The following is a 27,084-nucleotide window of genomic DNA, read 5'->3' as shown; positions in this document are numbered from 1 at the left end:
GCCCCATACACTGTCACCTACAGAGTGCCCCATACACTGTCACATACAGAGTGCCTCCATACACAGTGACCTACAGAGTGCCCCATACACTGTCACCTACAGAGTGCCCCATACACAGTGACCTACAGAGTGCCCCCATACACTGTCACCTACATGGTGCCCTCATACACTGTCACCTACAGAATGCCCCATACACTGTCACCTACATAGTGCCCTCATACACTGTCACCTACAGAGAGCCCCATACACAGTGACCTACAGAGTGCCCCCATACACTGTCACCTACAGAGTGCCCCCATACACTGCCACCTACTGAGTGCCCCCATACACTGTCACCTACATAGTGCCGTCATACACTGCCACCTAGAGAGCGCCCCCATACACTGTCACCTACAGAGTGCCCCTATACATTGTCACCTAGAAAGTTCCCCCATACACGGTCACTTACAGAGAGCCCCCATACACTGTCACCTACATAGTGCCCCCATACACTGTCACCTACAGAACGCCCCATACACTGTCACCTACAGAGTGCCCCATACACAGTGACCTACAGAGTGCCCCCATACACTGTCACCTACATAGTGCCCTCATACACTGTCACCTACAGAATGCCCCATACACTGCCACTTACAGAGTGCCTCCATACACAGTGACCTACATAGTGCCCCCATACACTGCCACCTACTGAGTGCCCCCATACACTGTCACCTACAGAGTGCCCCATACACTGTCACCTACAGAACGCCCCATACGCTGCCACCTACATAGTGCCCCATACACTGTCACCTACAGAGTGCCCCATACACAGTGACCTACAGAGTGCCCCCATACACTGTCAAATACAGAGTGCCCCCATACACTGCCACTGTCACGAATTCCCCTGACCGCTGTCACCAATTGGTCAGGATTCACACCGTGACCGTCACCCCTACGTCACGGATTGAGGTGACTTTAGGCCAACAGACGGCTATCACATGTGCAGGGGGGCTTATCTTAGTTATCCCTCCACTCCACGATGTGATGAAAAACCACACACAAGGCTATTGACCTCTTAGTTTACAGCAAGGGCTTATTTTAGGTATCCCACTGCTTTTCTATATACCACGAACTGCAGGGATTTATGTATATCCCACTTACAGTTCCACTTAACACTTGCAGCTCTCTGGCGCCCCCTTACTCTCAGGTCAGATTAGGTACTGCACCCTGGGTAATTAGTCGCCAGACAGGCTGCCTGCTATGTACTGGCTATTGGGCACGCTGCAGCAACGCGATAACTACTCCCACTCAGGCAGGAACAATAATTATCAACGCCGCAGTCGCTACAGCATCACTCAACAGTCTGCACACGGTATCGCCGCCACCAGCTTCGATTAAACGGGTCCGAAGCTAACCCAACACAACAGTAACAGTAGCGTATTTCCCTTCAGAAGACTTAGGGTACGGTTTAGAACAGGAGAACGAACTAATATTAAATATTATATCCCATAAAAAATTAGGTAGTGCTTTATCAAAAATATTTTATAAAGATATTACAAATGAGACAATTGCAAATATGTACACGGGTAATTATAACATAAAGGGAATAAAGGAGAAAAGATAACACTCACATGTTCAACGCATGGCAGGCACCCAGTCTAGGGCAGTTTTCCATACGTCCCAGCTCATGGGATGTACTCAGCTCTTCCAGGAAAAAAAGGACAAAAAGGAAGCTGGGGATGTGTGCAGACAGTTATAGCTTAAGCCGGTAACATCCCAGAAAGGGGTTGGATCACCTCGTCCCTCCTACCTCTTCAGTTAACTCATTTTTTCTAATCTATATCTAATTTCAATAACTCCGCTACAAAACATGTTATAGTCCTAACAAATCCATCATTCATCTCGAATTTACGTGAGCATTCTAATGAGATCAAATATGTCCTATCTGGGATACATATTTACAGAGAAATCCCTACTTCTTTACCAGATGGAGTTAGAAGCCCGTGTTTCGTGGGATGGGTAGATACACCGAGTGAGAATAAGAATATATATTTTCGTATTTCTAGCTTATATCGTTTGCCTAATATCTAACAAAAACTAAACAAAGAATCTTTCATGGATCCTCAAAGTTTCTACTTCACTTATAGCTGAACAAGAGCTTACACAGGAAATGCCGGTCGTAAATACTTTTGGCTCTCCTAACCCCCACACTCTCTGAGAAGGAAAGCCAGGAATTTGCAGCTACAAACTGTTGCAGTATCACTCCACGCAGGCTAGCAAGAGAACTACTTATGATATTTCATACCATATCGTGACACCTCTCCCTTTTGGTGTGCGCTAGGGAGGCAGTACCCCACGGTATGCCTCCATGGGCACCTCAGTAGGTTCACCCTGGCGGGAGAGTCCATCTGCATTCCCATGCTCTTTGCCCGTTTTGTGTTCAATGGTGAAGTCAAACTACTGAAGGGCAAGGCTCCAGCGTAGCAACCTGCCGTTGATTCCACACATGGCATTTAGCCAGCGCAGAGGGTCGTGGTCGGTCACCACAGTGATGGGGCGACCGTACAAGTAGGGCTGCAAGCGCTGCAGGGCCCAGACTATGGCCAGGCACTCCTTCTCGATGGTGGAGTAGGCCACTTCCCTCGGCAAAAGCTTCCGGCTCAGGTATAACACGGGGTGCTCTTGGTCCTCCGAGTCAACCTGGCTAGGCACAGCACCAAGGCCAAACTCGCTAGCGTCGGTCTGCACCAAGAACGGTCGACTGCTGTCGACTGCTTTCAACACAGGGGCGTTGCACAGTGCGGTTTTCAATGCCTGGAAGGCCCCCTCACAGCCATCTGTCCAGTTGACGATGTGGGGTAGCTTCTTCCTGGTGAGGTCCGTCAACGGTTTTGCCAGGCTACTATAGTGCTGTACAAAGCGCCTATAGTACCCTGCAGTGCCCAAGAAGGACATCACCTGTTTCTTGGTCACGGGAGTGGGCCAGTTCACGATCACTCCCACTTTGTCAGGCTCTGGCTTTAGGGTGTTCCCGCCTACCCGGTGCCCCAGGTAGTGAACCTCCCTCATGCCCATCTGACACTTTCCCGGCTTGATAGTCAGTCCTGCTTGGTGAATTCGCCTGAGCACCTCCTCGAGATGCTGCAGGTGTTCCTCCCGGGAGAAACTGAAGATGGCAATGTCATCCAAGTACGCCACTGCGTACTTCTCCAGTCCCTGAAGCAGGAGATTGACCATCCGCTGGAAAGTGGCAGGGGCATTCTTCATGCCGAAGGACATGACCGTGGACTCGTACAGTCCGAAGGGTGTGATAAAGCCTCGGGGCTCAGGGGAATCTGCCAGTATCCTCGACTCAGATCCATTATTGTTAGGTAATCTGCGCCAGCTAACTTCTCAAGCAGCTCCTCGATGCGCGGCATTGGGTGCGCATCCGAGGCTGTGATGGCGTTAAGCCCCCTGTAGTCCACGCAGAACCGGGTGGTCCGGTCCTTCTTTGGCACGAGAACTACAGGTAAGGCCCACGCGCTCTTTGACCGTCGAATCACCCCCAGCTGTAACATCTCATCGATCTCTTGGCGCATAATCTGCTGCACCTGGTCAGAGATTCGATAGGGTGTTCGCCGTAGTGGGGCGTGATTCCCGGCGTCCACCTCGTGGACGGCTAACTGAGTCCTCCCAGGTCGGTTGGAGAACACGACCCGGAAGGGTTCCAGTGTGGTTTGCAACTGCAACCGCTGGGATTCAGTTAACGAGGCGCTTACCTCCACGTCCTCGATAGACCCATTGGCCTTGGCTTGGGCCAGCAAATCCAGGAGGGTGTCTTCCTCACCGTCTTCGGGCAAGCTGCAGACCGGTAGGACGAAAGGTTCACGTTCGTGATGAGCCTTCATCATGTTGACGTGAAAGGCCTTTCGCCTACCCCGAGCGTGGTCAAGCGTGACCAAGTACGTGACCGGGTTGAGCTGTTGGTGGACGACGTATGGGCCCTCCCAGGCTGCCTGAAGCTTAACCATTGGTACGGGGACCAGCACCCACACCTTTTGACCCACGTGGTAGGTCCGCTCCCGGGCGTTCTGGTCATACCAGTGCTTCTGATCAGCCTGAGCCTGCGTCATGTTGTCATGCACCAACTGTGTCAAGGTCTGCATCTTGTCACGGAAGCGCATGACATACTCCACTATGGACACTTCAGAAGGGTTTGGCTCCTCTTCCCAGGATTCTCTTACCAACCCAAGGGGTCCCCGGACTCGCCTGCCGTACAGGAGCTCAAAGGGGGAGAACCCCGTCGAGGCCTGCGGAACCTCTCGGTAAGCGAACAGCAGGTGTGGGAGGTACCGCTCCCAGTCGCGCCCTTGAGTCTCAACCAGCATGCGTAGCATCTGTTTGAGGGTAACATTGAAGCGTTCACACAAGCCATTGGTCTGTGGGTGATACGTACTCGATACTAGGTGCTTCACCTGCATTCTCTTACAGAGAGCCTCCATTAGGCGAGACATAAATTGGGTCCCTTCATCAGTAAGCATTTCCCTGGGAAACCCTACACGTGAAAAGATGGCCAACAGGGCATCCGCCACCTTATCTGCCCTAGTTGACGACAGAGCTACTGCCTCTGGGTACCGGGTAGCATAGTCTACCACAGTAAGGATGTATTGCTTTACAGAGCTGCTGGGGACGGCCAGCGGGCCCACAATGTCCACGCGATCCTCTGGAAAGGCTCCTCTATCACTGGCAAAGGGATCAGGGGAGCCTTAATAGCAGGCCCCGCCTTCCCCACTCTTTTAAAGGTGACACAGGAGCGGCAGTAGTTTGACACATCTGTCCCCATCGTAGGCCAATAGAAGTGTTGAGACAGCCGGGCCTTAGTTTTGCTGATCCCCAAGTGTCCAGCTAGCGGGATCTCATGGGCAATCCGCAACAACTCACCCCGGAATTGCTGCGGGACGACCAGCTGTCTTTCCCTCAACCACTCCTTTTGTGATTCTCCGGGTACTGTCTCCCGGTACAACCTTCCTCGTTCCCAGAACACCTTCTCCTTAGCAGTCTCAGAGAAGTGCGTCCCGGCAAGTTGTCTCAAACTCTCTAGGCTCGCATCTGTGTGCAGAGCGGCCTGAAACTCCTGGCTAGGGGAAGCCAGAAGCGACGTCAGGGTCCCTTCCCCACGGGAACCCTCTTGGACCTGCTCTGGGTCCACCTCTTGTTCAGTCACAGTGATGACTGAGGAGGGTCCGGAAGGCAGACAGTTATCTGCGTTCCGGGTACTCTCACTGTGGGTGACAGCAGCTACGTAGGCTGTCTCCCCGGGGGTTTCTAAAGACCCATCAGCCGGCGCTGCTATGGGCTCTACCTCCCCATCCACCCCCAACACTCTAGGGGCAGTGCTACTTATGGGCCAGTTACCTTCCTCGGTGGCACTGGTCACTTTCATGGCATCACCTTCCTCACGGTTCCCATGCATCTCCCCGTTTCCTGTAGCACTGACACTTGCCCCTGTTAGGGGTTCCTCAGCCGTCTAACTCCGCAGAGCGATGTGGCTGGGCACGCCTGTACCTATGGACACATTAACCTTCACAGAAAAATCATCATCAGGTTCAGCTGGCACAGGTACAACATTTTCACCATCAATCCTAGGACAAAAATGGTTAACAGATGCATCATTACAAGATAAAGCATGATCAGGTAACACATGCGATTTCCCATCATCATCATCATCAGGGTTAACTTTACCCTTATTAGTAGATTGGGGAGGGGTGTCAGGGACGTAGTATGCAACCAACCTCCCCAAATCAGTCCCCAACAAAACATCAGTGGGCAAATTATCAGACAGCCCCACTTCATTCACCCCGCTCCCAGCACCCCAATCAATAAAAACCCGGGCCATCGGTAAGGGACAGCTGATGCCCCAAATCCCAGTGACAGTTAGGGTTTTCCCCGGAATGATTTCTTCAGGGGCCGCCAGTTCGGGTCGGATGAGGGTTCGTTCAGCCCCGTTGTCCTTGAGGCCTGTAGCAACATGGCCTCCCACAGTGACGTGCTGTACGTTGTCACACACCCTCCCAACCACACCACCCACCAAAAGAACTGCTGCATTAGGCCCTGGGGCCTTGGCTGGGGTGTTCTTCTGCTTGGTTGGGCAGGAGGGACTGATATGACCAGTCTGATGGCAGGTGAAACACTTGCGAGGTTCGGTGGTAGGTCTGGTGCTGTTGGCCACAGGGCCAGGACCTCTGGAGTGCTGGCTGGCAGGGATACTGGCGTTGGTTGCAGGCTTACCCCCTCTCCAGCTGGTGGTGACTGGCTTCCGCACTTCCGATCTACAGTTGGCCTCATAGGCATCGGCAATCTGCGCTGCTTTCGTCACGTCTTTGGGTTCTCTGTCCATCACGAACTGTCGCACCTCGGCTGGGCAAAGATGAAAGAACTGGTCTTTGATCATCAGGTCTCGCAGCTGTGCAAAGGTGGTCACTGACAGTCCTTGGGTCCACTGGTCAAAGTGGGTCCCCAGTCCATGCACCACATCACTGTAACTGTCGTGTGGGCCACGTTGGAGAGTCCGGAACTTTCTACGGTACACCTTGGGTGTAAGCTGGTACTTGGCTATCAGAGCCTGCTTGATGGCCTCATAGTCACCATCTTGTTCTTGAGGGAGGGCAGCAAACGCCTCCAGAGCTTTGCCTCTCAGCCCTGGTGTCAGGTATCGTGCCCATTCATCTGTAGGTAGCCGGTACTGTCTGCAGGCTTTCTCAAAGGCCCGCAGAAAAGTGTCCAAGTCTCCGTCCTTCTCCATAACAGGGAAGTGATCGGGCCGGGGCTTAGGTATCTGAGCGCTGCTGGGCTCACGGCTAGGCTGGGACGACCCCTGCATTTGCAGTTGGGCTAACTGCAGCTGGTACTCCCGCTCCGCTTGCCGCTCGGCTCGCTGGGCCTCTCTCTCAGCTCGGGCCTCTCTCTCAGCTCGGGCCTCTCTCTCGGCTCGGGCCTCTCTCTCAGCTCGGGCCTCCTGCCGGTATTGCTGAATTAGCTGCCGACGTCCCTCATGGTCGTCAGTGGGGAATTCTTTCAAGGCCGCCTGCAGGTGGGGGTCCAATTCGCCCGGATCACTAACAGGGCCAGCATTCAGTGGTTGGACCTCTGCTGCAGCACCATGTTCGCTGGTGCTGGCTTCTGCGGTGTCTGGGCTCTGTGACCTGGCTTGGTCGGCTTCGAATTGCACCAGGTCAGCGACCATTTGAGCCTTGGACTTGTCCTGGGGGTTCAGGCCATGGTACATGCATATCCCAGCAAGAATGTCCTTCTTCTGCTGGTTGTACCAGGCTTCCCCTTTCGCAGCCATGGTTGCCAAATAAAAGATAGGATAGAAAAACGAAGAGAAAGGGAGGGGATAATTACCCGTACACAATTGTCTCAAGACTAATAAAACACTGAGTTCGTTCTCCAAACTTATTTGCGCAGAGTCCTCGCAAGAACTTTCTGCAAGTTTTTAGTGAGAGGAATGATTACTCAAACCAAATCACTAATGCTCTAAGATATCCCACCGCCTTGCCACCAATTGTCACGAATTCCCCTGACCGCTGTCACCAATTGGTCAGGATTCACACCGTGACCGTCACCCCTACGTCACGGATTGAGGTGACTTTAGGCCAACAGACGGCTATCACATGTGCAGGGGGGCTTATCTTAGTTATCCCTCCACTCCACGATGTGATGAAAAACCACACACAAGGCTATTGACCTCTTAGTTTACAGCAGGGGCTTATTTTAGGTATCCCACTGATTTTCTATATACCACGAACTGCAGGGATTTATGTATATCCCACTTACAGTTCCACTTAACACTTGCAGCTCTCTGGCGCCCCCCTTACTCTCAGGTCAGATTAGGTACTGCACCCTGGGTAATTAGTCGCCAGACAAGCTGCCTGCTATGTACTGGCTATTGGGCACGCTGCAGGCAGGAACAATAATTATCAACGCCGCAGTCGCTACAGCATCACTCAACAGTCTGCACACGGTATCGCCGCCACCAGCTTCGATTAAACGGGTCCGAAGCTAACCCAACACAACAGTAACAGTAGCGTATTTCCCTTCAGAAGACTTAGGGTACGGTTTAGAACAGGAGAACGAACTAATATTAAATATTACATCCCATAAAAAATTAGGCAGTGCTTTATCAAAAATATTTTATAAAGATATTACAAATGAGACAATTGCAAATATATACACGGGTAATTATAACATAAAGGGAATAAAGGAGAAAAGATAACACTCACATGTTCAACGCATGGCAGGCACCCAGGCTAGGGCAGTTTTCCATACGTCCCAGCTCATGGGATGTACTCAGCTCTTCCAGGAAAAAGAGGACAAGAAGGAAGCTGGGGATGTGTGCAGATAGTTATAGCTTAAGCAGGTAACATCCCAGAAAGGGGTTGGATCACCTCGTCCTTCCTACCTCTTCAGTTAACTCATTTTTTCTAATCTATATCTAATTTCGATAACTCCGCTACAAAACATGTTATAGTCCTAACAAATCCATCATTCATCTCGGATTAACGTGAGCATTCTAATGAGATCAAATATGTCCTATCTGGGATACATATTTACAGAGAAATCCCTACTTCTTTACCAGATGGAGTTAGAAGCCCGTGTTTCGTGGGATGGGTAGATACACCGAGTGAGAATAAGAATATATATTTTCGTATTTCTAGCTTAAATCGTTTGCCTAATATCTAACAAAAACTAAACAAAGAATCTTTCATGGATCCTCGAAGTTTCTACTTCACTTATAGCTGAACAAGAGCTTACACAGGAAATGCCGGTCGTAAATACTTTTGGCTCTCCTACCCCCCACGCTCTCTGAGAAGGAAAGCCAGGAATTTGCAGCTACAAACTGTTGCAGTATCACTCCAAGAAGGGAGGCTTAGCCCACGCAGGCTAGCAAGAGAACTACTTATGATATTTCATACCATATCGTGACAGCCACCTACAGAGTGCCTCCATACACAGTGACCTACAGAGTGCCCCATACACTGTCACCTACAGAACGCCCCATACACTGCCACCTACATAGTACCCCCATACACTGCCACCTACTGAGTGCCCCCATACACTGTCACCTACATAGTGCCCTCATACACTGCCACCTAGAGAGCGCCCCCATACACTGTCACCTACAGAGAGCCCCCATACACTGTCACCTACAGAGTGCCCCTATACATTGTCACCTAGAAAGTGCCCCCATACACTGTCACTTACAGAGAGCCCCCATACACTGTCACCTACATAGTGCCCCCATACACTGTCACCTACAGAGTGCCCCTATACATTGTCACCTAGAAAGTGCCCCCATACACTGTCACTTACAGAGATCCCCCATACACTGTCACCTACAGAGAGCCCCCATACACTGTCACCTACATAGTGCCCCATACATTGTCACCTACATAGTGCCCCCATACACTGTAACCTACATAGTGCCCCCATACACTGCCACCTTCTGAGTGCCCCCATACACTGTCACCTACAGAGCGCCCCCATACACTGTCACCTACATAGTGTCCCCATACACTGTCACCTACATAGTGCCCCCATACACTGCCACATACAGAGTGCCCCCATACACTGTCACCTACAGAGTGCCCCCATACACTGTCACCTACTGAGTGCCCCCATACACTGCCATCTACAGAGCGCCCCCATACACTGTCACCTACATAGTGCCCCCATACACTGCCACCTACTGAGTGCCCCCATACACTGTCACCTACAGAGCGCCCCCATACACTGTCACCTACAGAGCGCCCCCATACACTGACACCTACAGAGCGCCCCATACACTGTCACCTACAGAGTGCCCCCATACACTGTCACCTACAGAGTGCCCCCATACACTGTCACCTACAGAGTGCCCCCATACACTGTCACCTAGAAAGTGCCCCCATACACTGTCACCTACAGAGTTCCCCCATATACTGTCACCTAGAGAGCGCCCCCATACACTGCCACCTACAGAGCTCCCCCATACACTGTCACCTTCAGAGTGCCCCCATACGCTGTCACCTACATAGTGCCCCCATACACAGTGACCTACAGAGCGCCCCCATACACTGCCACCTACTGAGTGCCGCCCATACACTGTCACCTACAGAGTGCCCCCATACGCTGTCACCTACAGATCCCCCCATACACTGTCACCTACATAGTGCCCCCATACACTGCCACCTACTGAGTGCCCACATACATTGCCACCTACAGAGCTCCCCCATACACTGTCACCTACAGAGCTCCCCCATACACTGTCACCTACAGAGTGCCCCCATACACTGCCACCTACATAGTGCCCCCATACGCTGTCACCTAGAGATCCCCCCATACACTGTCACCTACATAGTGCCCCCATACACTGCCACCTGCAGATCCCCCCATACACTGCCACCTACAGAGTACCCCCATACACTGTCACCTATAGAGTGCCCCATACACTGCCACCTACAGAGTGCCCCCTTACACTGTCACCTACTGAGGGGCGATCTAATAACCATGTATAAGTATATAAGGGGACAATACAAATATCTCGCTGAGGATCTGTTTATACCAAGGAAGGTGACGGGCACAAGGGGGCATTTTTTGCGTCTGGAGGAGAGAAGGTTTTTCCACCAACATAGAAGAGGATTCTTTACTGTTAGGGCAGTGAGAATCTGGAATTGCTTGTCTGAGGAGGTGGTGATGGCGAACTCAGTCGAGGGGTTCAAGAGAGGCCTGGATGTCTTCCTGGAGCAGAACAATATTGTATCATACAATTATTAGGTTCTGTAGAAGGACGTAGATCTGGGGATTTATTATGATGGAATATAGGCTGAACTGGATGGACAAATGTCTTTTTTCGGCCTTACTAACTATGTTACTATGTTACTATGTTACTATGTTACTGAGTGCTCCCATACACTGTCACCTACTGAGTGCCCCCATACACTGTCACCTACAGAGCTCCCCCATACACTGCCACCTGCAATGTACAGTGGGCCCATATATACTTAGCGTGTCCTTCATGGTACCTCTTTTACTATGAACCATACAATACAGCCTATAGGGCCACCAGCATTGCATCTCCCATAGAGTACCATCTATATTGTTCCCCCGTACACTGTAATCTATACTGTGCCCCCATAAAATGCCACATACAATGCCCTCTGTACCCTTCCACCATTATGCCCTCATACAGTGCCATATATATTGTGCGCCATACACTGTCCCTATATTGTGCCCTCTGTGGTATGGTGGGTGGCTATGTGGTTAATTGGTGGTATCTATCACATGGCCAACCACCATACCACACCCCATACAGTGCCATATACATTGTGCCCCATACACTGTCCCTATATTGTGCCCTCATACAGTGCCATATACATTGTGCCCCATACACTGTCCCTATATTGTGCCCTCATACAGTGCCATATACATTGTGCCCCATACACTGTCCCTATATTGTGCCCTCATACAGTGCCATATACATTGTGCCCCATACACTGTCCCTATATTGTGCCCTCATACAGTGCCATATACATTGTGCCCCCATACACAGTCCCTATATTGTGCCCTCATACAGTGCCATATACATTGTGCCCCATACACTGTCCCTATATTGTGCCCTCATACAGTGCCATATACATTGTGCCCCATACACTGTCCCTATATTGTGCCCTCATACAGTGCCATATACATTGTGCCCCATACACTGTCCCTATATTGTGCCCTCATACAGTGCCATATACATTGTGCCCCATACACTGTCCCTATATTGTGCCCTCATACAGTGCCATATACATTGTGCCCCATACACTGTCCCTATATTGTGCCCTCATACAGTGCCATATACATTGTGCCCCATACACTGTCCCTATATTGTGCCCTCATACAGTGCCATATACATTGTGCCCCATACACTGTCCCTATATTGTGCCCTCATACAGTGCCATATACATTGTGCCCCATACACAGTCCCTATATTGTGCCCTCATACAGTGCCATATACATTGTGCCCCATACACTGTCCCTATATTGTGCCCTCATACAGTGCCATATACATTGTGCCCCCATACACTGTCCCTTTATTGTGCCCTCTGTGGTATGGCGGGTGGCTATGTGGTTAATGGGTGGTATCTATCACATGGCCAACCACCATACCACACCCCATACAGTGCCATATACATTGTGCCCCATACACTGTCCCTATATTGTGCCCTCATACAGTGCCATATACATTGTGCCCCATACACTGTCCCTATATTGTGCCCTCATACAGTGCCATATACATTGTGCCCCATACACTGTCCCTATATTGTGCCCTCATACGTTGCCATATACATTGTGCCCCCAAACACAGTCCCTATATTGTGCCCTCATACAGTGCCATATACATTGTGCCCCATACACTGTCCCTATATCGTGCCCTCATACAGTGCCATATACATTGTGCCCCATACACTGTCCCTATATTGTGCCCTCATACAGTGCCATATACATTGTGCCCCCATACACTGTCCCTTTATTGTGCCCTCTGTGGTATGGCGGGTGGCTATGTGGTTAATGGGTGGTATCTATCACATGGCCAACCACCATACCACACCCCATACAGTGCCATATACATTGTGCCCCATACACTGTCCCTATATTGTGCCCTCATACAGTGCCATATACATTGTGCCCCATACACTGTCCCTATATTGTGCCCTCATACAGTGCCATATACATTGTGCCCCATACACTGTCCCTATATTGTGCCCTCATACAGTGCCATATACATTGTGCCCCATACACTGTCACTATATTGTGCCCTCATACAGTGCCATATACATTGTGCCCCCATACACTGTCCCTATATTGTGCCCTCATACAGTGCCATATACATTGTGCCCCCATACACTGTCCCTATATTGTGCCCTCATACAGTGCCATATACATTGTGCCCCATACACTGTCCCTATATTGTGCCCTCATACAGTGCCATATACATTGTGCCCCCATACACAGTCCCTATATTGTGCCCTCATACAGTGCCATATACATTGTGCCCCATACACTGTCCCTATATTGTGCCCTCATACAGTGCCATATACATTGTGCCCCCATACACTGTCCCTATATTGTGCCCCATCTACATTTTACCTCTATTACTAATCATTTCTGCCGCCCGGTGATGGCGCTTCCTGCGCTGTCTATTACGCAGTATGCTGTGTCACTATGATGGATGATGTTAGTGGGTAGCAGTATTATTACACCTGCTGTGTTGATGGGGATGGTTACACATTATTATTTATGTGCCGGTCTTTGGTCCCTCGGATTCGCCTCCTCAGTTGTTCCTCTTTGAGTCCTTGTGACGATCATTGTGTTTCTGATTCTCATTTATTTCAGAGACTGGTGTCCTTCATGGCTCCGGAGTTCTGGGTTGGGTTGGCTGGGTCCGGATCCCATTACCAGGGAGAATCGTGGACTGGTGTGTGGTCAGACAACAGCACAGTGTAGGTACCGCCACGCTCTACCGCGCCCTATATGGCAGACTCAATCTTTTATGTTCTTCCATTTCATAATGTGCAAATTATTTGTTCTCCATCGAGAAGCAAGCTGCTCACTGTAGCCACCTACTAGACGTAGACATTCAGTATGCCAATGGGTGACCGTCTAACCAGCCTTGCAAATGAGATTTATCCAGAGTCTTTCCTACAATAAAAAGACCTCAATCTACAGACAGGGATTTTGGTTCTAAATGTCCAGAAAGTCATGAAATATTGACACAAGGGTGTGGCCCCAACCAAGTGTCCTCAAGTCTCCAGATTAGAAGGCCACAAGAAGGATCAAGGATAGGTGGCTTCCAGGGATGAGCGAGCACTAAACTGCTTGGATGCTCATTACTCGAAGCGAGCAATTCCGAAAACTCGGATGCCCATTATGAGTAATGAGTATAATGGGAGTCAATGGAAAATCTGAGGGTTTTTCCAGCAGACAGTACAAAAATGTCTGGGGGGCTTAGAAAATGTTGAAAAGGATGAAAAAAGTGCTGAAAGGAAGGAAAACAGCATGGGGAAGACCGCAGGAAGTATCTCTGACTCCCAGATCGCTGCTGAGAAAAATGGTGTCACATTTTTGCTCCACTTTAAGGCTTGTCAATTAAACATGCAAACATGCAAAATCGAAGAGGAATTGGAGTTTACAGGAAAAAAAAACTTTTAAGAAACATTGTTTCCTGTAGAGTAATTTGCATATGAGGCAAAATTGAAAAATAATTGAAAAAAATTATAATTTAACCAAAATTAAAATTTTGATTAAAAATTGGAAATGTCAATGTAATTTATGAAGGAAGCAAAAAGTGCAAAAATGTGATGGAAGAGGGACTCAGACACACCCTGTATTAGACATAAAGGAGGACCTCATACACATTCTATTGAAATTATTGGTACTGGTATTAATTACTGGTATTGTATTGGTACTCCTACACTCATAAAGGATATGCATTATGTGCAAAGCATGCCAAAAATTATAAGCAGGGTCATCCATATAATCCTTGAAGGAATCAACTGTAGTGCTTCATTCAAATATTGTGAACAAAATGTAGCTACGGTACTTCTACACTCGTTAAGGCTTTGCAAACAGTGCAAAGGCAGAAATAAATTATTAGGAGGGTCATCCATACACCCTTGAAGGCAACAACTGGTGGGCATAGTTCAAATATTGATCATTAAAAACACTTTGTGTGTGTTACAACTCATTTTTGGAGTCATGACAGCCCTGGTTGTGCTTTGATTTAAACGTGGTTTTTACTTTTGGACAGCAAGGGTTAATGTCAGTTTCCTTTCCTTCCTGGTGATAGAGTTTACTATGTAGACTAGCCTTGCAGTTGCAGCTCTCTGGTGTCAGTGCTGAATCTGCTACTTCTGTGGGCAGCACGGTGGTGCAGTGGTTAGCACTACAGCCTTGCAGCGCTGGGGTCCTGGGTTCTAATCCCACCCAGGACAACATCTGCAAAGAGTTTGTATGTTCTCTCCGTGTTTGCGTGGGTTTCCTCCGGGCACTCCGGTTTCCTCCCACATTCCAAAGACATACTGATAGGAATTCTAGATTGTGAGCCCAATCGGGGACAGTGATGATAATGTGTGCAAACTGTAAAGCGCTGCGGAATATGTTAGCGCTATATAAAAATAAAGATTATTATTCTGTTAATTTTGGGGTCCTGTTTCATTATCCTCTGTGGTATGGAGCTTGGCAGCGGAGCCTGGAGCTAAGTTTCTTGTTTATTTAACTTGTCTGCCTCACTCTTGTCTCTATCCCCTGTGTTTGTACCATCTGCAGTGGTGAAGCTAGTGTCCTTGCCGGCCAGTGCACTAGCCAGGTTGTAGTGAGGTGACAGCTAGGGGCCAGGTACGTGATGGTGGCGGGGGGAAAGACCCGCATAGTGCATTAGGGTAGCTTAAGGATAGGCACAGGCTGTGTTAGGAGGTGCTCCGTTCCTTACTATTAGGGCCTTCCTCTCTGTTTTCCTATCCCGTTGTTGGTGTTTGCTGTGCTGTCAGCTGGACCAACCCTTGTGGGTCGTTTCATTATCACCAGCCGTGCCATTCTTCTGGTGAGCTTTTGCTTGCCTGATCCAGACCCTCACAGATGAGTTAACGGAGCTGCGATCTCAGGAGGACAGCAGCTTCAGCAGGTGTCTGGGTTTATGGTCTCAGCTCATGTCTTGGCTCAACCAGAACCCAAAATATCTCTCCCTGACAGGTTCTCTTGAGAGAGAGATAACTTTTTGGTCTTTAAGGAAGCCAGTAAGTTATATTTCAGGCTTCACCTTCATTCCTCAAGAGTGAGGGGATTATAGTCTCCCTTCTCAAGGGTGATTCCCAATCCTAGGCCTTCTCCATCCCGACCGATTGACCATCTTTTTGGCTGGTGGATGAGTTTTTTGCGGCATTGGCGCTGGTGTATGGGGATCCTGATGTCATCTCCCTGGTTCGACTCCGTAAGATCAAGCAGGGGGGGCTGGCCGGCTGAGGAGTACTACTGAGTTTCCAAGATGGGCCACTGACACTCAGTGGAATGACCCTGCACTTAGGAGCTATTTTTGTCAGGGTTTGTCAGCTGGTCTTCAGGATACTCTTGTGCGGTATGCTATTCCTGGGTCGTTGGAGGCCACCATGGCCCTTGAAATAATAATAATCTTTATTTTTATATAGCGCTAACATATTCCGCAGCGCTTTACAGTTTGCACACATTATCATCGCTGTCCCCAATGGGGCTCACAATCTAAATTCCCTATCAGTATGTCCTTGGAATGTGGGAGGAAACTGGAGAACCCAGAGGAAACCCACGCAAACACGGGGAGAACATACAAACTCCTTGCTGATGTTGAAATCCAGATGGATAGACACTTCAGGGAGAGACATATGGAGCGCCCTGTCAGGGCAGCGGGGTACTCGGTACATGGTCCTTCAGTTCTCAGGGGGATGTCACGGTGGCTGACCCAGTCCGTGGCCCTGGGACGTCCGTGTAAAAGGGAAAGGTCTTTAAAGGGATAGTTCGTGATGCCACCTGTGGTATTTGGTCAGGGTGACGGACGCTGCTTTAAGGGGTCCGCTGGGGTGATGTTATGGCAGCTAGATGGTATACCTTCCCACAGGTGAAGTATGTCCCCAGGGCTTCCCGGTGTGTAGGTGGAGGATGGTAAGAGGCGCGGTGAAGAATGAGGTCTTACAACTGTTGTAGATGTTATCGGTGTTATGTCTCTCTCTCTGTCCCCCGGATAGGATAGGACAAACCCGAATGACCAGTGGCTTGAGGCAGTTTATAGGGACTCTATCATGCCCCAGCCTCTAAGGGGTGCCACCTTGCCTCCAGGGTGTAGAGCGGGCAGATAACGTGAAATTAGCTGTCCTGCCGGTCTTTGGAGCAAGGCATTAAGGATCGTTGCTCCCTCGGTGTTCCGGCTACCGGGATCCTGCGCCTCAGAAGGAGGCAGCCTGTGTAGGGCTGGTCCCCTTCTGGTTTCCACTGCTTTGCTACGACTTCTTTGCACGCTTGCTGTAATACAGTTCTCCTTCAATGTCTCTTTCTAAGAACTGCAGCTCTGGGGGCATGCACAGCTCTGTATCCTTCTCCTTTGCTCTCTGACAGGATCCCACCCCTGCCAGGGACCAACTACCTGTGTGAGGCTCAGCCAGCAACTCCCTCACTTTCCCTGCAGGCAACCAGTTATACCTAAGTGTGGGGAGTGACCTAATAAATAGGAGCAAGGCTCCCCCTTGGGGCCTGGAGTGTGAAATGTGTTGCATGATTGTGATACCTGGATGCAGTTATCCTTCTTTGCCTCCAAACGTAACACCACTCTCTCCTAAAGGAGAATGACATTACTGCAATAACCAGGACCCTGGGGCACTGCATATACACCGAATCTACCCCCTGTTGTATTTTCTAGGGAGGAAGACACACTGGTGCAGATGAACAAACCTTTGCAGGTGGGAGGAGCCTCCTCTCAAACTAGGTTGTCTGCAGTTCGCAGTGAGACGGGGACATGTTTCTGCTGTGGTCTTATGGATCATTACATTATTGTCTGCCCATCTCATGCTGAAGTTAGTACTTCATCACCAAAGCCGCGTTCCCCTGGTCATATGGAGGGAGGCGACCAGGGTGTTTACATTTCTTCCACCTTCACGTCTCAGTTTTTTATGTCTGCTAAAGTGGTGGTTGGTGGGGAGACTGAGATGGTACTGGTTCTTGTAGACAGTGGAGCTGGGGTCAATCTGGCGGATTCTCGCTTTGTACAGACTCATGGTCTGATTCGTAGGATGCTGGCGAGACCCATTTCAATTCATGCAACTCACTCTGTCCCTCTCAGCTAGATGAGTCTGACCCAAGAGTCTGACCCAAGTCGTAGACAGTATTAACCTGCATATAGGAACTCTTCATGAAGAGTCCCTGTCATGCTACGTCTTGGAGGGGATGCCAACTCCCATCATCTTAGGCTTTCCCTGGTTGAAGAAACACAATCCGGTCATAGATTGGCGGTCCAGGGAAGTAGTTAGTTGGGACCAGTCTTGTAAAAACTGTTGCCTGGGAGCTACGGTCTCTGCCGTCCTTCTCGAATTTACCCCTTTTCCTCAGATGGAGGCAGCTAAGGTGCTACCAGGGAATAGGGGCAAGATTCAACCCTCACCACAAGTAAGCCCTGAGTCTCAGTGTCTTCTCAGGAGGAGGAGGGATCAGGGGAGAGTGATGGTTCCCCCTGAATGTAATGAGGGTATGAGTTTGGTGACACGCGGTGACACCTCTGTGGTCTGTTCCTCAGGGAAGTTACTGTCTGTTGTCAAACGTATGCGTGGAAATAAATGTTCAGGTCCGGACCTGTGTGTAAATGAAAAAACTCAAAGCATCAAGTGGAAGTACGCATCTGGGACTTGGAGTTCTACGGTGATTGGGCAGTATCGAGTGTTGGCCGTTCTCAGCCCTAGGACCTTCCAGTTGGAGTTAACCCCAGTAATGCAGGTGCATAACGTATTCCACAGGTTGTCGCTCTGGAGATTTGTTGCGCCTCCGGAGCCTACATTATTTTCATCACCATTGGACTGAGGATCAGGTGACTGCGGGGTGATTCCTAGTGGATTGAGGAGTAATTTCTGGTGTAGTCTGGGGTTTAGGGTCCAGAGTCTCCTCATTGAAAGTAGAGTACTGTCACAACTCATTTTTGGACTTGTGACAGCTCTGGTTCTGCTTAAATTTAAACATTGATTTTACTTTTGGCCAGCAAGGGTTAATGTCAGTTTCCTTGCTGGCAGCTACTGTGTTGCTGGTCAGCTGATGTGGGTGGTGACCACTCCCACTGTCCTTTAAATAGTATCGGCTCAAAATGCTAGAGGGACAGGAGCACGTGTCAGCCTCTGTGTGCTTGTAGGCCCATAATGGTAGAGGGCCAGGAGCACATGTCAGTCTCTCTGTGTGTATTGGCCCAAAATGATATAGGGATAGGAGCACGTGTCAGTCTCTGTGTGTGTATAGGCCCAAAATGCTAGAGGGACAGGTGCACTTGTCAGCCCATGTCTGTGTGTATGTATGTGTGTAGGCCCAAAATGCTAAAGGGACAGGAGCACATGTCAGCCTCTGTGTGTGTATAGGCCCATAATGCTAGCAGGACAGGAGCACTTGTCAGCCTCTGTGTGTATATAAGCCCAAAATGCTAGAGGGACATGAGTATGTGTCAGCTTCTGTGTGTGGGTAGACCCATAATGCTGGCGGAGCAGGAGCACAAGTCAGTCTCTGTGTGTGTATAGGCCCAAAATGCTAGAGGGCCAGGAGCATGTGTCAGACTCTGTGTGCTTGTAGGCCCATAATACTAGCGGGACAGTAGCTCATGTCAGTCTCTGTGTGCTTGTAGGCCCATAATACTAGCGGGACAGTAGCTCATGTCAGTCTCTGTGTGTGCATAGGTCCAAAATGCTAGAGGGCCAGGAGCACGTGTCAGCCTCTGTGTGTATATAGGCCCAAAATGCTAGAGGGACATGAGTATGTGTCAGTTTCTGTGAGTTTATAGGCCCAAAATTCTAGACGGCCAGGAGCACGTGTCAGTCTCTGTGTGCTTGTAGGCCCATCATACTAGCGGTGCAGGAGCACGTGTCAGCCTCTGTGTGTGTATAGGCCCAAAATGCTAGACGGACAGGATCATGTGTTAGCCTCTGTGTATTGTAGGCCCAAAACGCTAGAGGGCTAGAAGCACATGTCAGCCTCTATGTACTTGTAGGCCCAAAATGCTTGAGGGCCAGGAGCACGTGTCAACCTCTGTGTGACGTTTGTAGGCCCAAAATGCTATAGGAACAGGAGCACATGTCAGCCTCTGTGTGTTTGTAGGCCCAAAATGCTAGAGGGACAGGAGCAGGTGTCAGCCTCTGTTTGCTTGTAGGCCCAAAATCCTAGAGAGACAGGAGCACGTGTCAGCCTCTGTGTGTTTGTAGGCCCAAAATGCTAGACGGACAGGAGCACGTGTAAGCCTCTGTGAGTTTGTAGGCCCAAATGCTATAGGAACAGGAGCACATGTCAGACTCTGTGTGCTTGTAGGCCCATAGTACTAGCGGTACAGGAGCACGTGTCAGTCTCTGTGTGTGTATAGGCCCAAAATGCTAGACGGGCAGGAGCATGTGTCAGCCCCTGTGTATTGTAGGCCCAAAATGCTTGAGGACCAGGAGCACGTGTCAGCCTCTGTGTGACGTTTGTAGGCCCAAAATGCTATAGGAACAGGAGCACATGTCAGCCTCTGTGTGTTTGTAGGCCCAAAATGCTATAGGGACAGGAACACATGTCAGTCTCTGTGTGTTTGTAGGCCCAAAATGCTAGAGGGACAGGAGCACATGTCAGCCTCTGTGAGTTTGTAGGCCCAAAATGCTAGAGGGACAGGAGCACATGTCAGTCTCTGTGTGACATTTGTAGGCCCAAAATGCTAGAGGGACAGGAACACATGTCAGCCTCTGTGAGTTTGTAGGCCCCAAATGCTATAGGGACAGGAGCACGTGTCAACCTCTGTGTGCTTGTAGGCTTTGTACATTTTCATAGATCTTTTATTGATTATTACTTTTGTCAGATTCAAGTTATTTCTGTGATCATTGTGGGTTTTTCTGCCATTAAATGAGGGATACCAACAAATTTGATCACGTGTGTACCTTCCTGCTCCTCAAAACATGTGCCCCCTGATGAAGCAAGGGTGAAACACGCATTGGGACGCCAGGGCCACATTATAACCAGGTTCCACGTCCATTAGATCATGTGAGTGATTTTAATACGTGTGCTTTGTGTTACATCATCTACTGGGATTTATATTGTAGGCACCAATATACTCCCCTGTTATAAGACGCCATCTGTGTGTGAATCTGTTCTATCTATCTATCTATCTATCTATCTATCTATCTATCTATCTATGTTTTCTGTTCTGTGCTGCATGTTATGTCATCCAATGTGATGTGTTAATACTGGCACTAATACAGTTCAGAGATACGGGAGTTGCCTAGATTCATTTATGTGCCCCTCCATTGAGTCACTTGGCCTTTTTTAATTTCTTTTATCATTTGTATATTACCTTTACGCTAATGAAGTTTTCTTCTATATGAGAATCCTGCAACAGCTTTTTGTTTAGGAAACAAACCATGTAGGTCTTCTCCTGCACAAAGGGCGAGCAAGAGTTTGCAGAGGGGTGAGGAACATAATGGTCACCCCATAGATTTTGAAAAGGGACATCCCATAAAAGATCCAATGAACAAACAATATAAAGAGTGAACACAATGCAATATAAAACATGTGTGCCATAAAGACGGCTCAAACATCCAGGCACAATTATAAAAGTTTCCCATATCGGCCTATATAGAAGGTCTGTGCAGATGGATGGCCTATATAGAAGGTCTGTGCAGATGGATGGCCTATATAGAAGGTCTGTGCAGATGGATGTGACTGCACTCAGCTGTGTGAAAGTCCAGTAATGCAAAGTGCCATTGCTGTGTGGATCTACCACACCTGGAGTCTCCTCCGCCTTTGGACCTCCAGCTTTCATACAACCCAACCCATGTCTTCACTCTAGAACGTCTGGATCAATATACAAGTGGCCATATGAGCCGACTTGTGGACAGAAACTTCCACTCCCTGTGCATCAATGTGACCCCAGAGACATCTGATTCTATCTTATCTCCATTCTCAGGGCTATTGAAAATGGAGCTGGGACCTGCGCTAAGTTAGGCCTTCGCCTGATGTTGGAGAACTGTTACAAGGAGCTGTGCTGGATCTGTGAGAAGGACGCTTAGAAGAAGAGAATGGCCTGGAGCTTCCACCTGGAACATTCTGTATATTTCTATATAACGCTATAAAAAAGAAGCTTTACTGAATGCAAGGCACTAATGTTATTGTATGGCAGCAAGCACGGAAGGCTTCCACATCAATCCCATCATGCATCAGAAGAATCATACATGGCCCATGGTGTGCCCCTGCCGGGAACTCTCCATCCAGAACCACTATATTGCCGGACAGACACTTTCCTTATGGGGGGCAGCAATGTTCCATTTTAATCCAGACCGTACATGGTGGACATACTACTGAGAGACTTCACCTGTCTGGAAAATGATGTTGATGATTGTGTTACTGACATTGATGACAGTGGTGATGATAGTGGTGAGGCTGATAATGGTGATCTTGGTGGGGAGGGCAGTAATGAATACGTGGTTGACCCTCACCATGACATCACACTCAGACCTGACTGACCCACGCCACATGATGACACTAAGACCTGGTTGACCACCACCATGTGACCTCACACTGAGCAATAATTAATTTTGCTATATTCGCCTACTATATGAGTTTGGTAATGTCCGGGTTGAATCACATGTCCATTTTTTTGAAACTTGCAAAAATGACCATCTCATTTTTCTCCAAGGGATAATCCCCTCAGCTCTGGTTCCTGCTAACCCTATGGCATCACCATAAAAGTACAGCGTTTTACGATCCTATATACAAGATTAACCATCTGAATGCCAGACTTATATCTCAATATTACATTTTCCACTAGAACCATCCTCATATGGTTCTAGAGGGAAAATATTTTAAAAACAACCGTTTATTAGGAAAAAAGATTAAAAATCATGATTTCAAAAAAGGTGCTCAAGTCACCTAGGTATGCTTACACTCATGCATTTCAAACAATAAGTTCTTATTCATATTATTGTGCTCTACTATGAATAAGAACTAAAAGTTCGAAATGCGTCAGTGCAAGCATGCCTAGGTCAATTAAGCACCTTTTTTAACATCATGATTTTTTAAAAAAATTTCCTAATAAACAATTGATTTTAAAACATTATCCTTCAGAACCGTTGCTGGATGTTTTCCTCTGATTTATTTTCTACTTGGCGGCCAACCCAAGCTTCACATCCTTGCACTGCCGGTGTAACAGAATGCACTTGTCGGTGAGAAGGATACAAATCCTCTTTTTCTATGATCATATAGGGTGGACATTAGCCAGGTCTGAGGGTGACCATATAATGGGTATTAGCCAGGTCCAAGTGTGGTCACATGGTGAGGGTCAGTCAAGTCTGATTGTGGTCATGTGGTGGGGTTCAGCCAGGTCTGAGAGTGAGCATGTAATAGGTATTAGCCAGGTCCAAATGTGGTCACATGGTGAGGGTCAGTCAAGTCTGATTGTGGTCATGTGGTGGGGTTCAGCCAGGTCTGAGAGTGAGCATGTAATAGGTATTAGCCAGGTCCAAATGTGGTCACATGGTGATGGTCAGTCAAGTCTGATTGTGGTTATGTGGTGGGGTTCAGCCAGGTCTGAGAGTGAGCATGTAATGGGTATTAGCCAGGTCCAAGTGTGGTCACATGGTGAGGGTCAGTCAAGTCTGATTGTGGTTATGTGGTGGGGTTCAGCCAGGTCTGAGAGTGAGCATGTAATGTGTCATGCAGCTGCAGTGCAGTACAGCGCAACCTTCACCAGGGGGAGTTTTATAGGGACGTGAGACTGCACACACTGAGCAGCTGAACAGATGTCACCTAGTGGCAAGAGAGTAGTCAGAAAAGCCGAATCAGGGCACAAGATAACATGTCAGTACAAAAAGGATATAAACAGAAAGGATCATCAGGACATAGCAAGGGATCAGTAAACCAGGCGAGCAAAATACTGTACAATAGGGACAAATCAAGACAGAGTCAATAGCCAAGCCAGGAGGTCAGAATCAGAGAATCAAGCAGAACAGACAAACACAGGGAAAGGGCAGACAGAGGTGGATAACAGACACAGGACAAGTCAGGGTTCACAGCAGGACAAACCAAGGGTTTCCAGAGTCAGGTTCACAAGCCGAAGACAGAACTATAACTGACACTGCCAGCAAGATTCATGGGAGCTAAATAGCAAACCTGAACCCAGAATGAGGCAGAGCAAAGTTAACCCTTGACATGATCCGTCCAAAAAAGGGCAGACACTAATAAACCCTGGAACGGATCATGACATAATGGGTATTAGCCAGGTCCAAGTGTGGTCATATGGTGAGGGCCAGTCAGGTATAACTGTGGTCATGTGGTGGGGGTCAGACATGTCTGAGGGTGAGCATGTAATGGGTATTAGCCAGGTCCAAATGTGGTCACATGGTGATGGTCAGTCAAGTCTGATTGTGGTTATGTGGTGGGGTTCAGCCAGGTCTGAGAGTGAGCATGTAATGGGTATTAGCCAGGTCCAAGTGTGGTCACATGGTGAGGGTCAGTCAAGTCTGATTGTGGTCATGTGGTGGGGTTCAGCCAGGTCTGAGAGTGAGCATGTAATGGGTATTAGCCAGGTCCAAGTGTGGTCACATGGTGAGGGTCAGTCAAGTCTGATTGTGGTTATGTGGTGGGGTTCAGCCAGGTCTGAGAGTGAGCATGTAATGTGTCATGCAGCTGCAGTGCAGTACAGCGCAACCTTCACCAGGGGGAGTTTTATAGGGACGTGAGACTGCACACACTGAGCAGCTGAACAGATGTCACCTAGTGGCAAGAGAGTAGTCAGAAAAGCCGAATCAGGGCACAAGATAACATGTCAGTACAAAAAGGATATAAACAGAAAGGATCATCAGGACATAGCAAGGGATCAGTAAACCAGGCGAGCAAAATACTGTACAATAGGGACAAATCAAGACAGAGTCAATAGCCAAGCCAGGAGGTCAGAATCAGAGAATCAAGCAGAACAGACAAACACAGGGAAAGGGCAGACAGAGGTGGATAACAGACACAGGACAAGTCAGGGTTCACAGCAGGACAAACCAAGGGTTTCCAGAGTCAGGTTCACAAGCCGAAGACAGAACTATAACTGACACTGCCAGCAAGATTCATGGGAGCTAAATAGCAAACCTGAACCCAGAATGAGGCAGAGCAAAGTTAACCCTTGACATGATCCGTCCAAAAAAGGGCAGACACTAATAAACCCTGGAACGGATCATGACATAATGGGTATTAGCCAGGTCCAAGTGTGGTCATATGGTGAGGGCCAGTCAGGTATAACTGTGGTCATGTGGTGGGGGTCAGACATGTCTGAGGGTGAGCATGTAATGGGTATTAGCCAGGTCCAAATGTGGTCACATGGTGATGGTCAGTCAGGTATAACTGTGGTCATGTGGTGGGGGTCAGCCAGGTCTGAGGGTGAGCATGTAATGGGTATTAGCCAGGTCCAAGTGTGGTCACATGGTGAGGGTCAGTCAGGTATAACTGTGGTCATGTGGTGGGGGTCAGACAGGTCTGAGAATGAACAAGTTGCGGTGTCATGCTGGTGTGAGAGTGGTCACATGATGGGATCACCAAGGTCTAAGTGCGTTAAATTGTTTTCCTACCTTTAGGGTTACAGGACAGCTATAGATTGAAATCTTTAGGTATTTTTTTATTAGTTCTTCTTTTTATATTTATACTTGTGCATTTGTGTGTTTTACTTTATTTTGTCTATTATTTACACTTTTTTTGCAATTGCTGAACTTTTTTTTTATTAAAGTGTTAAACTTTAATAATAATAACAACGCAAAAGTAGTCTGAAGACATTGGATGGGGATCTGATACCGGTCCACCCTGGCTTATTATATGAAATTTCCATCAGAACCAGAGGCCAGATACTCTGATTCAATGACATGGGTGTTACCAGAGGAAACAGACACGGACAGAGTCAGCAGGGGAGAGGACTAGCTCTCACCCAGGTTAGCCTCTCCTACTTACATAGTCTCTAGAGTGTTCCAGTTTTTCAGGACAGGAGCGAATTAAATGTTTCAAACTACCATAATAGAAGCACCTCCCTTCAGAACGACGGGCCTCCTGATGATGCGTAGCTAGCTTCACACAGACAACTTGCATAGATTCAGAGGGGGGTGTCCAAGCTGAGGTCTGTCACATGATCAGCTCTTGGAAGGTTGGAGCCAAACGCACAGGTTTTTTTTCTTGGATAGCCATCCTGGAGCACTAAAACCTGAGGTCGATCAGGGTAGCCAGGGATACTGGGTCATCTAAAGAGCGGGAACATCTCATCCAGCCAGTTAGTCCTTAATGCTCCCAGACAGGTCCTACCAGAAGGCGGCTACCAGTGCCTCACTATTCCAAGTGAGCTCAGATAACAAGGTATGAAAATAGACAGAATACTGGCCCACAGTGAGATTTCACTTGCATAGTCTGAAACGGGAGGATGCTGCAGAAAAAACACGACTCTGCTCATCAAAGACCTATGGGAAGGCCTCAAGGAAAGTCTGTTGGTTGGAGATTAGGGGATCCCCTGTCTCCCATAAAGGGTTGAGCCATACAAAAGCCTCACCACCTCGATGGGACATGATAAATGCCACTTTGGCCTGGTCAGATGAGAACTGATGTGCCAATAGATTAAACTCAAAGTGCAGAGTGTACTGATTGAGGAAACCACGGCATTGTGCAGGATTGTTAAACTAGAAGAAGAGGGGACGGGAAGAAAAACATTAGACTCGAACAAAGAAGACCCAGGAAACCATACTCAGAAGGGAGGTAAGAAAATTTCTAAAACAATCCACAGCAAGGAGATTGGAACAAAACAAAATCCTCTAAACTGCATGCTCGCAAACGCCAGAAGCCTGACAAACAAGATGGAAGAACTAGAAGCAGAAATATCTACAGGTAACTTTGACATAGTGGGAATAACCGAGACATGGTTAGATGAAAGCTATGACTGGGCAGTTAACTTACAGGGTTACAGTCTGTTTAGAAAGGATCGTAAAAATCGGAGAGGAGGAGGGGTTTGTCTCTATGTAAAGTCTTGTCTAAAGTCCACTTTAAGGGAGGATATTAGCGAAGGGAATGAGGATGTCGAGTCCATATGGGTCGAAATTCATGGAGGGAAAAATGGTAACAAAATTCTCATTGGGGTATGTTACAAACCCCCAAATATAACAGAAAGCATGGAAAGTCTACTTCTAAAGCAGATAGATGAAGCTGCAACCCATAATGAGGTCCTGGTTATGGGGGACTTTAACTACCCGGATATTAACTGGGAAACAGAAACCTGTGAAACCCATAAAGGCAACAGGTTTCTGCTAATAACCAAGAAAAATTATCTTTCACAATTGGTGCAGAATCCAACCAGAGGAG

General features: G+C 48.4%; 1 protein-coding gene across 1 annotated transcript in view; it reads left to right on the top strand.

Annotated features, from left to right (window-relative positions):
- LOC138658132 (C-type lectin domain family 2 member B-like) overlaps positions 1–22,576 on the top strand; it is a 70,170-nt gene extending 47,594 nt beyond the window's left edge. Inside the window, exons 6-7 of the mRNA XM_069745674.1 lie at positions 13,381–13,487; positions 21,680–22,576. Of these exons, the coding sequence (XP_069601775.1) occupies positions 13,381–13,487; positions 21,680–21,782 (210 nt within the window). The 3' untranslated portion in view covers positions 21,783–22,576. The remainder of the gene's footprint in view (positions 1–13,380; positions 13,488–21,679) is intronic.
- The last annotated feature ends 4,508 nt before the right edge of the window (positions 22,577–27,084 follow it).

This window comes from Ranitomeya imitator, chromosome 1, assembly GCF_032444005.1.
Source record: "Ranitomeya imitator isolate aRanImi1 chromosome 1, aRanImi1.pri, whole genome shotgun sequence".
Lineage (NCBI taxonomy): Eukaryota > Metazoa > Chordata > Amphibia > Anura > Dendrobatidae > Ranitomeya > Ranitomeya imitator.
The sequence above is the reverse complement of the archived record's forward strand: the minus strand, read 5'-3'. Positions and strand labels throughout refer to the sequence as shown.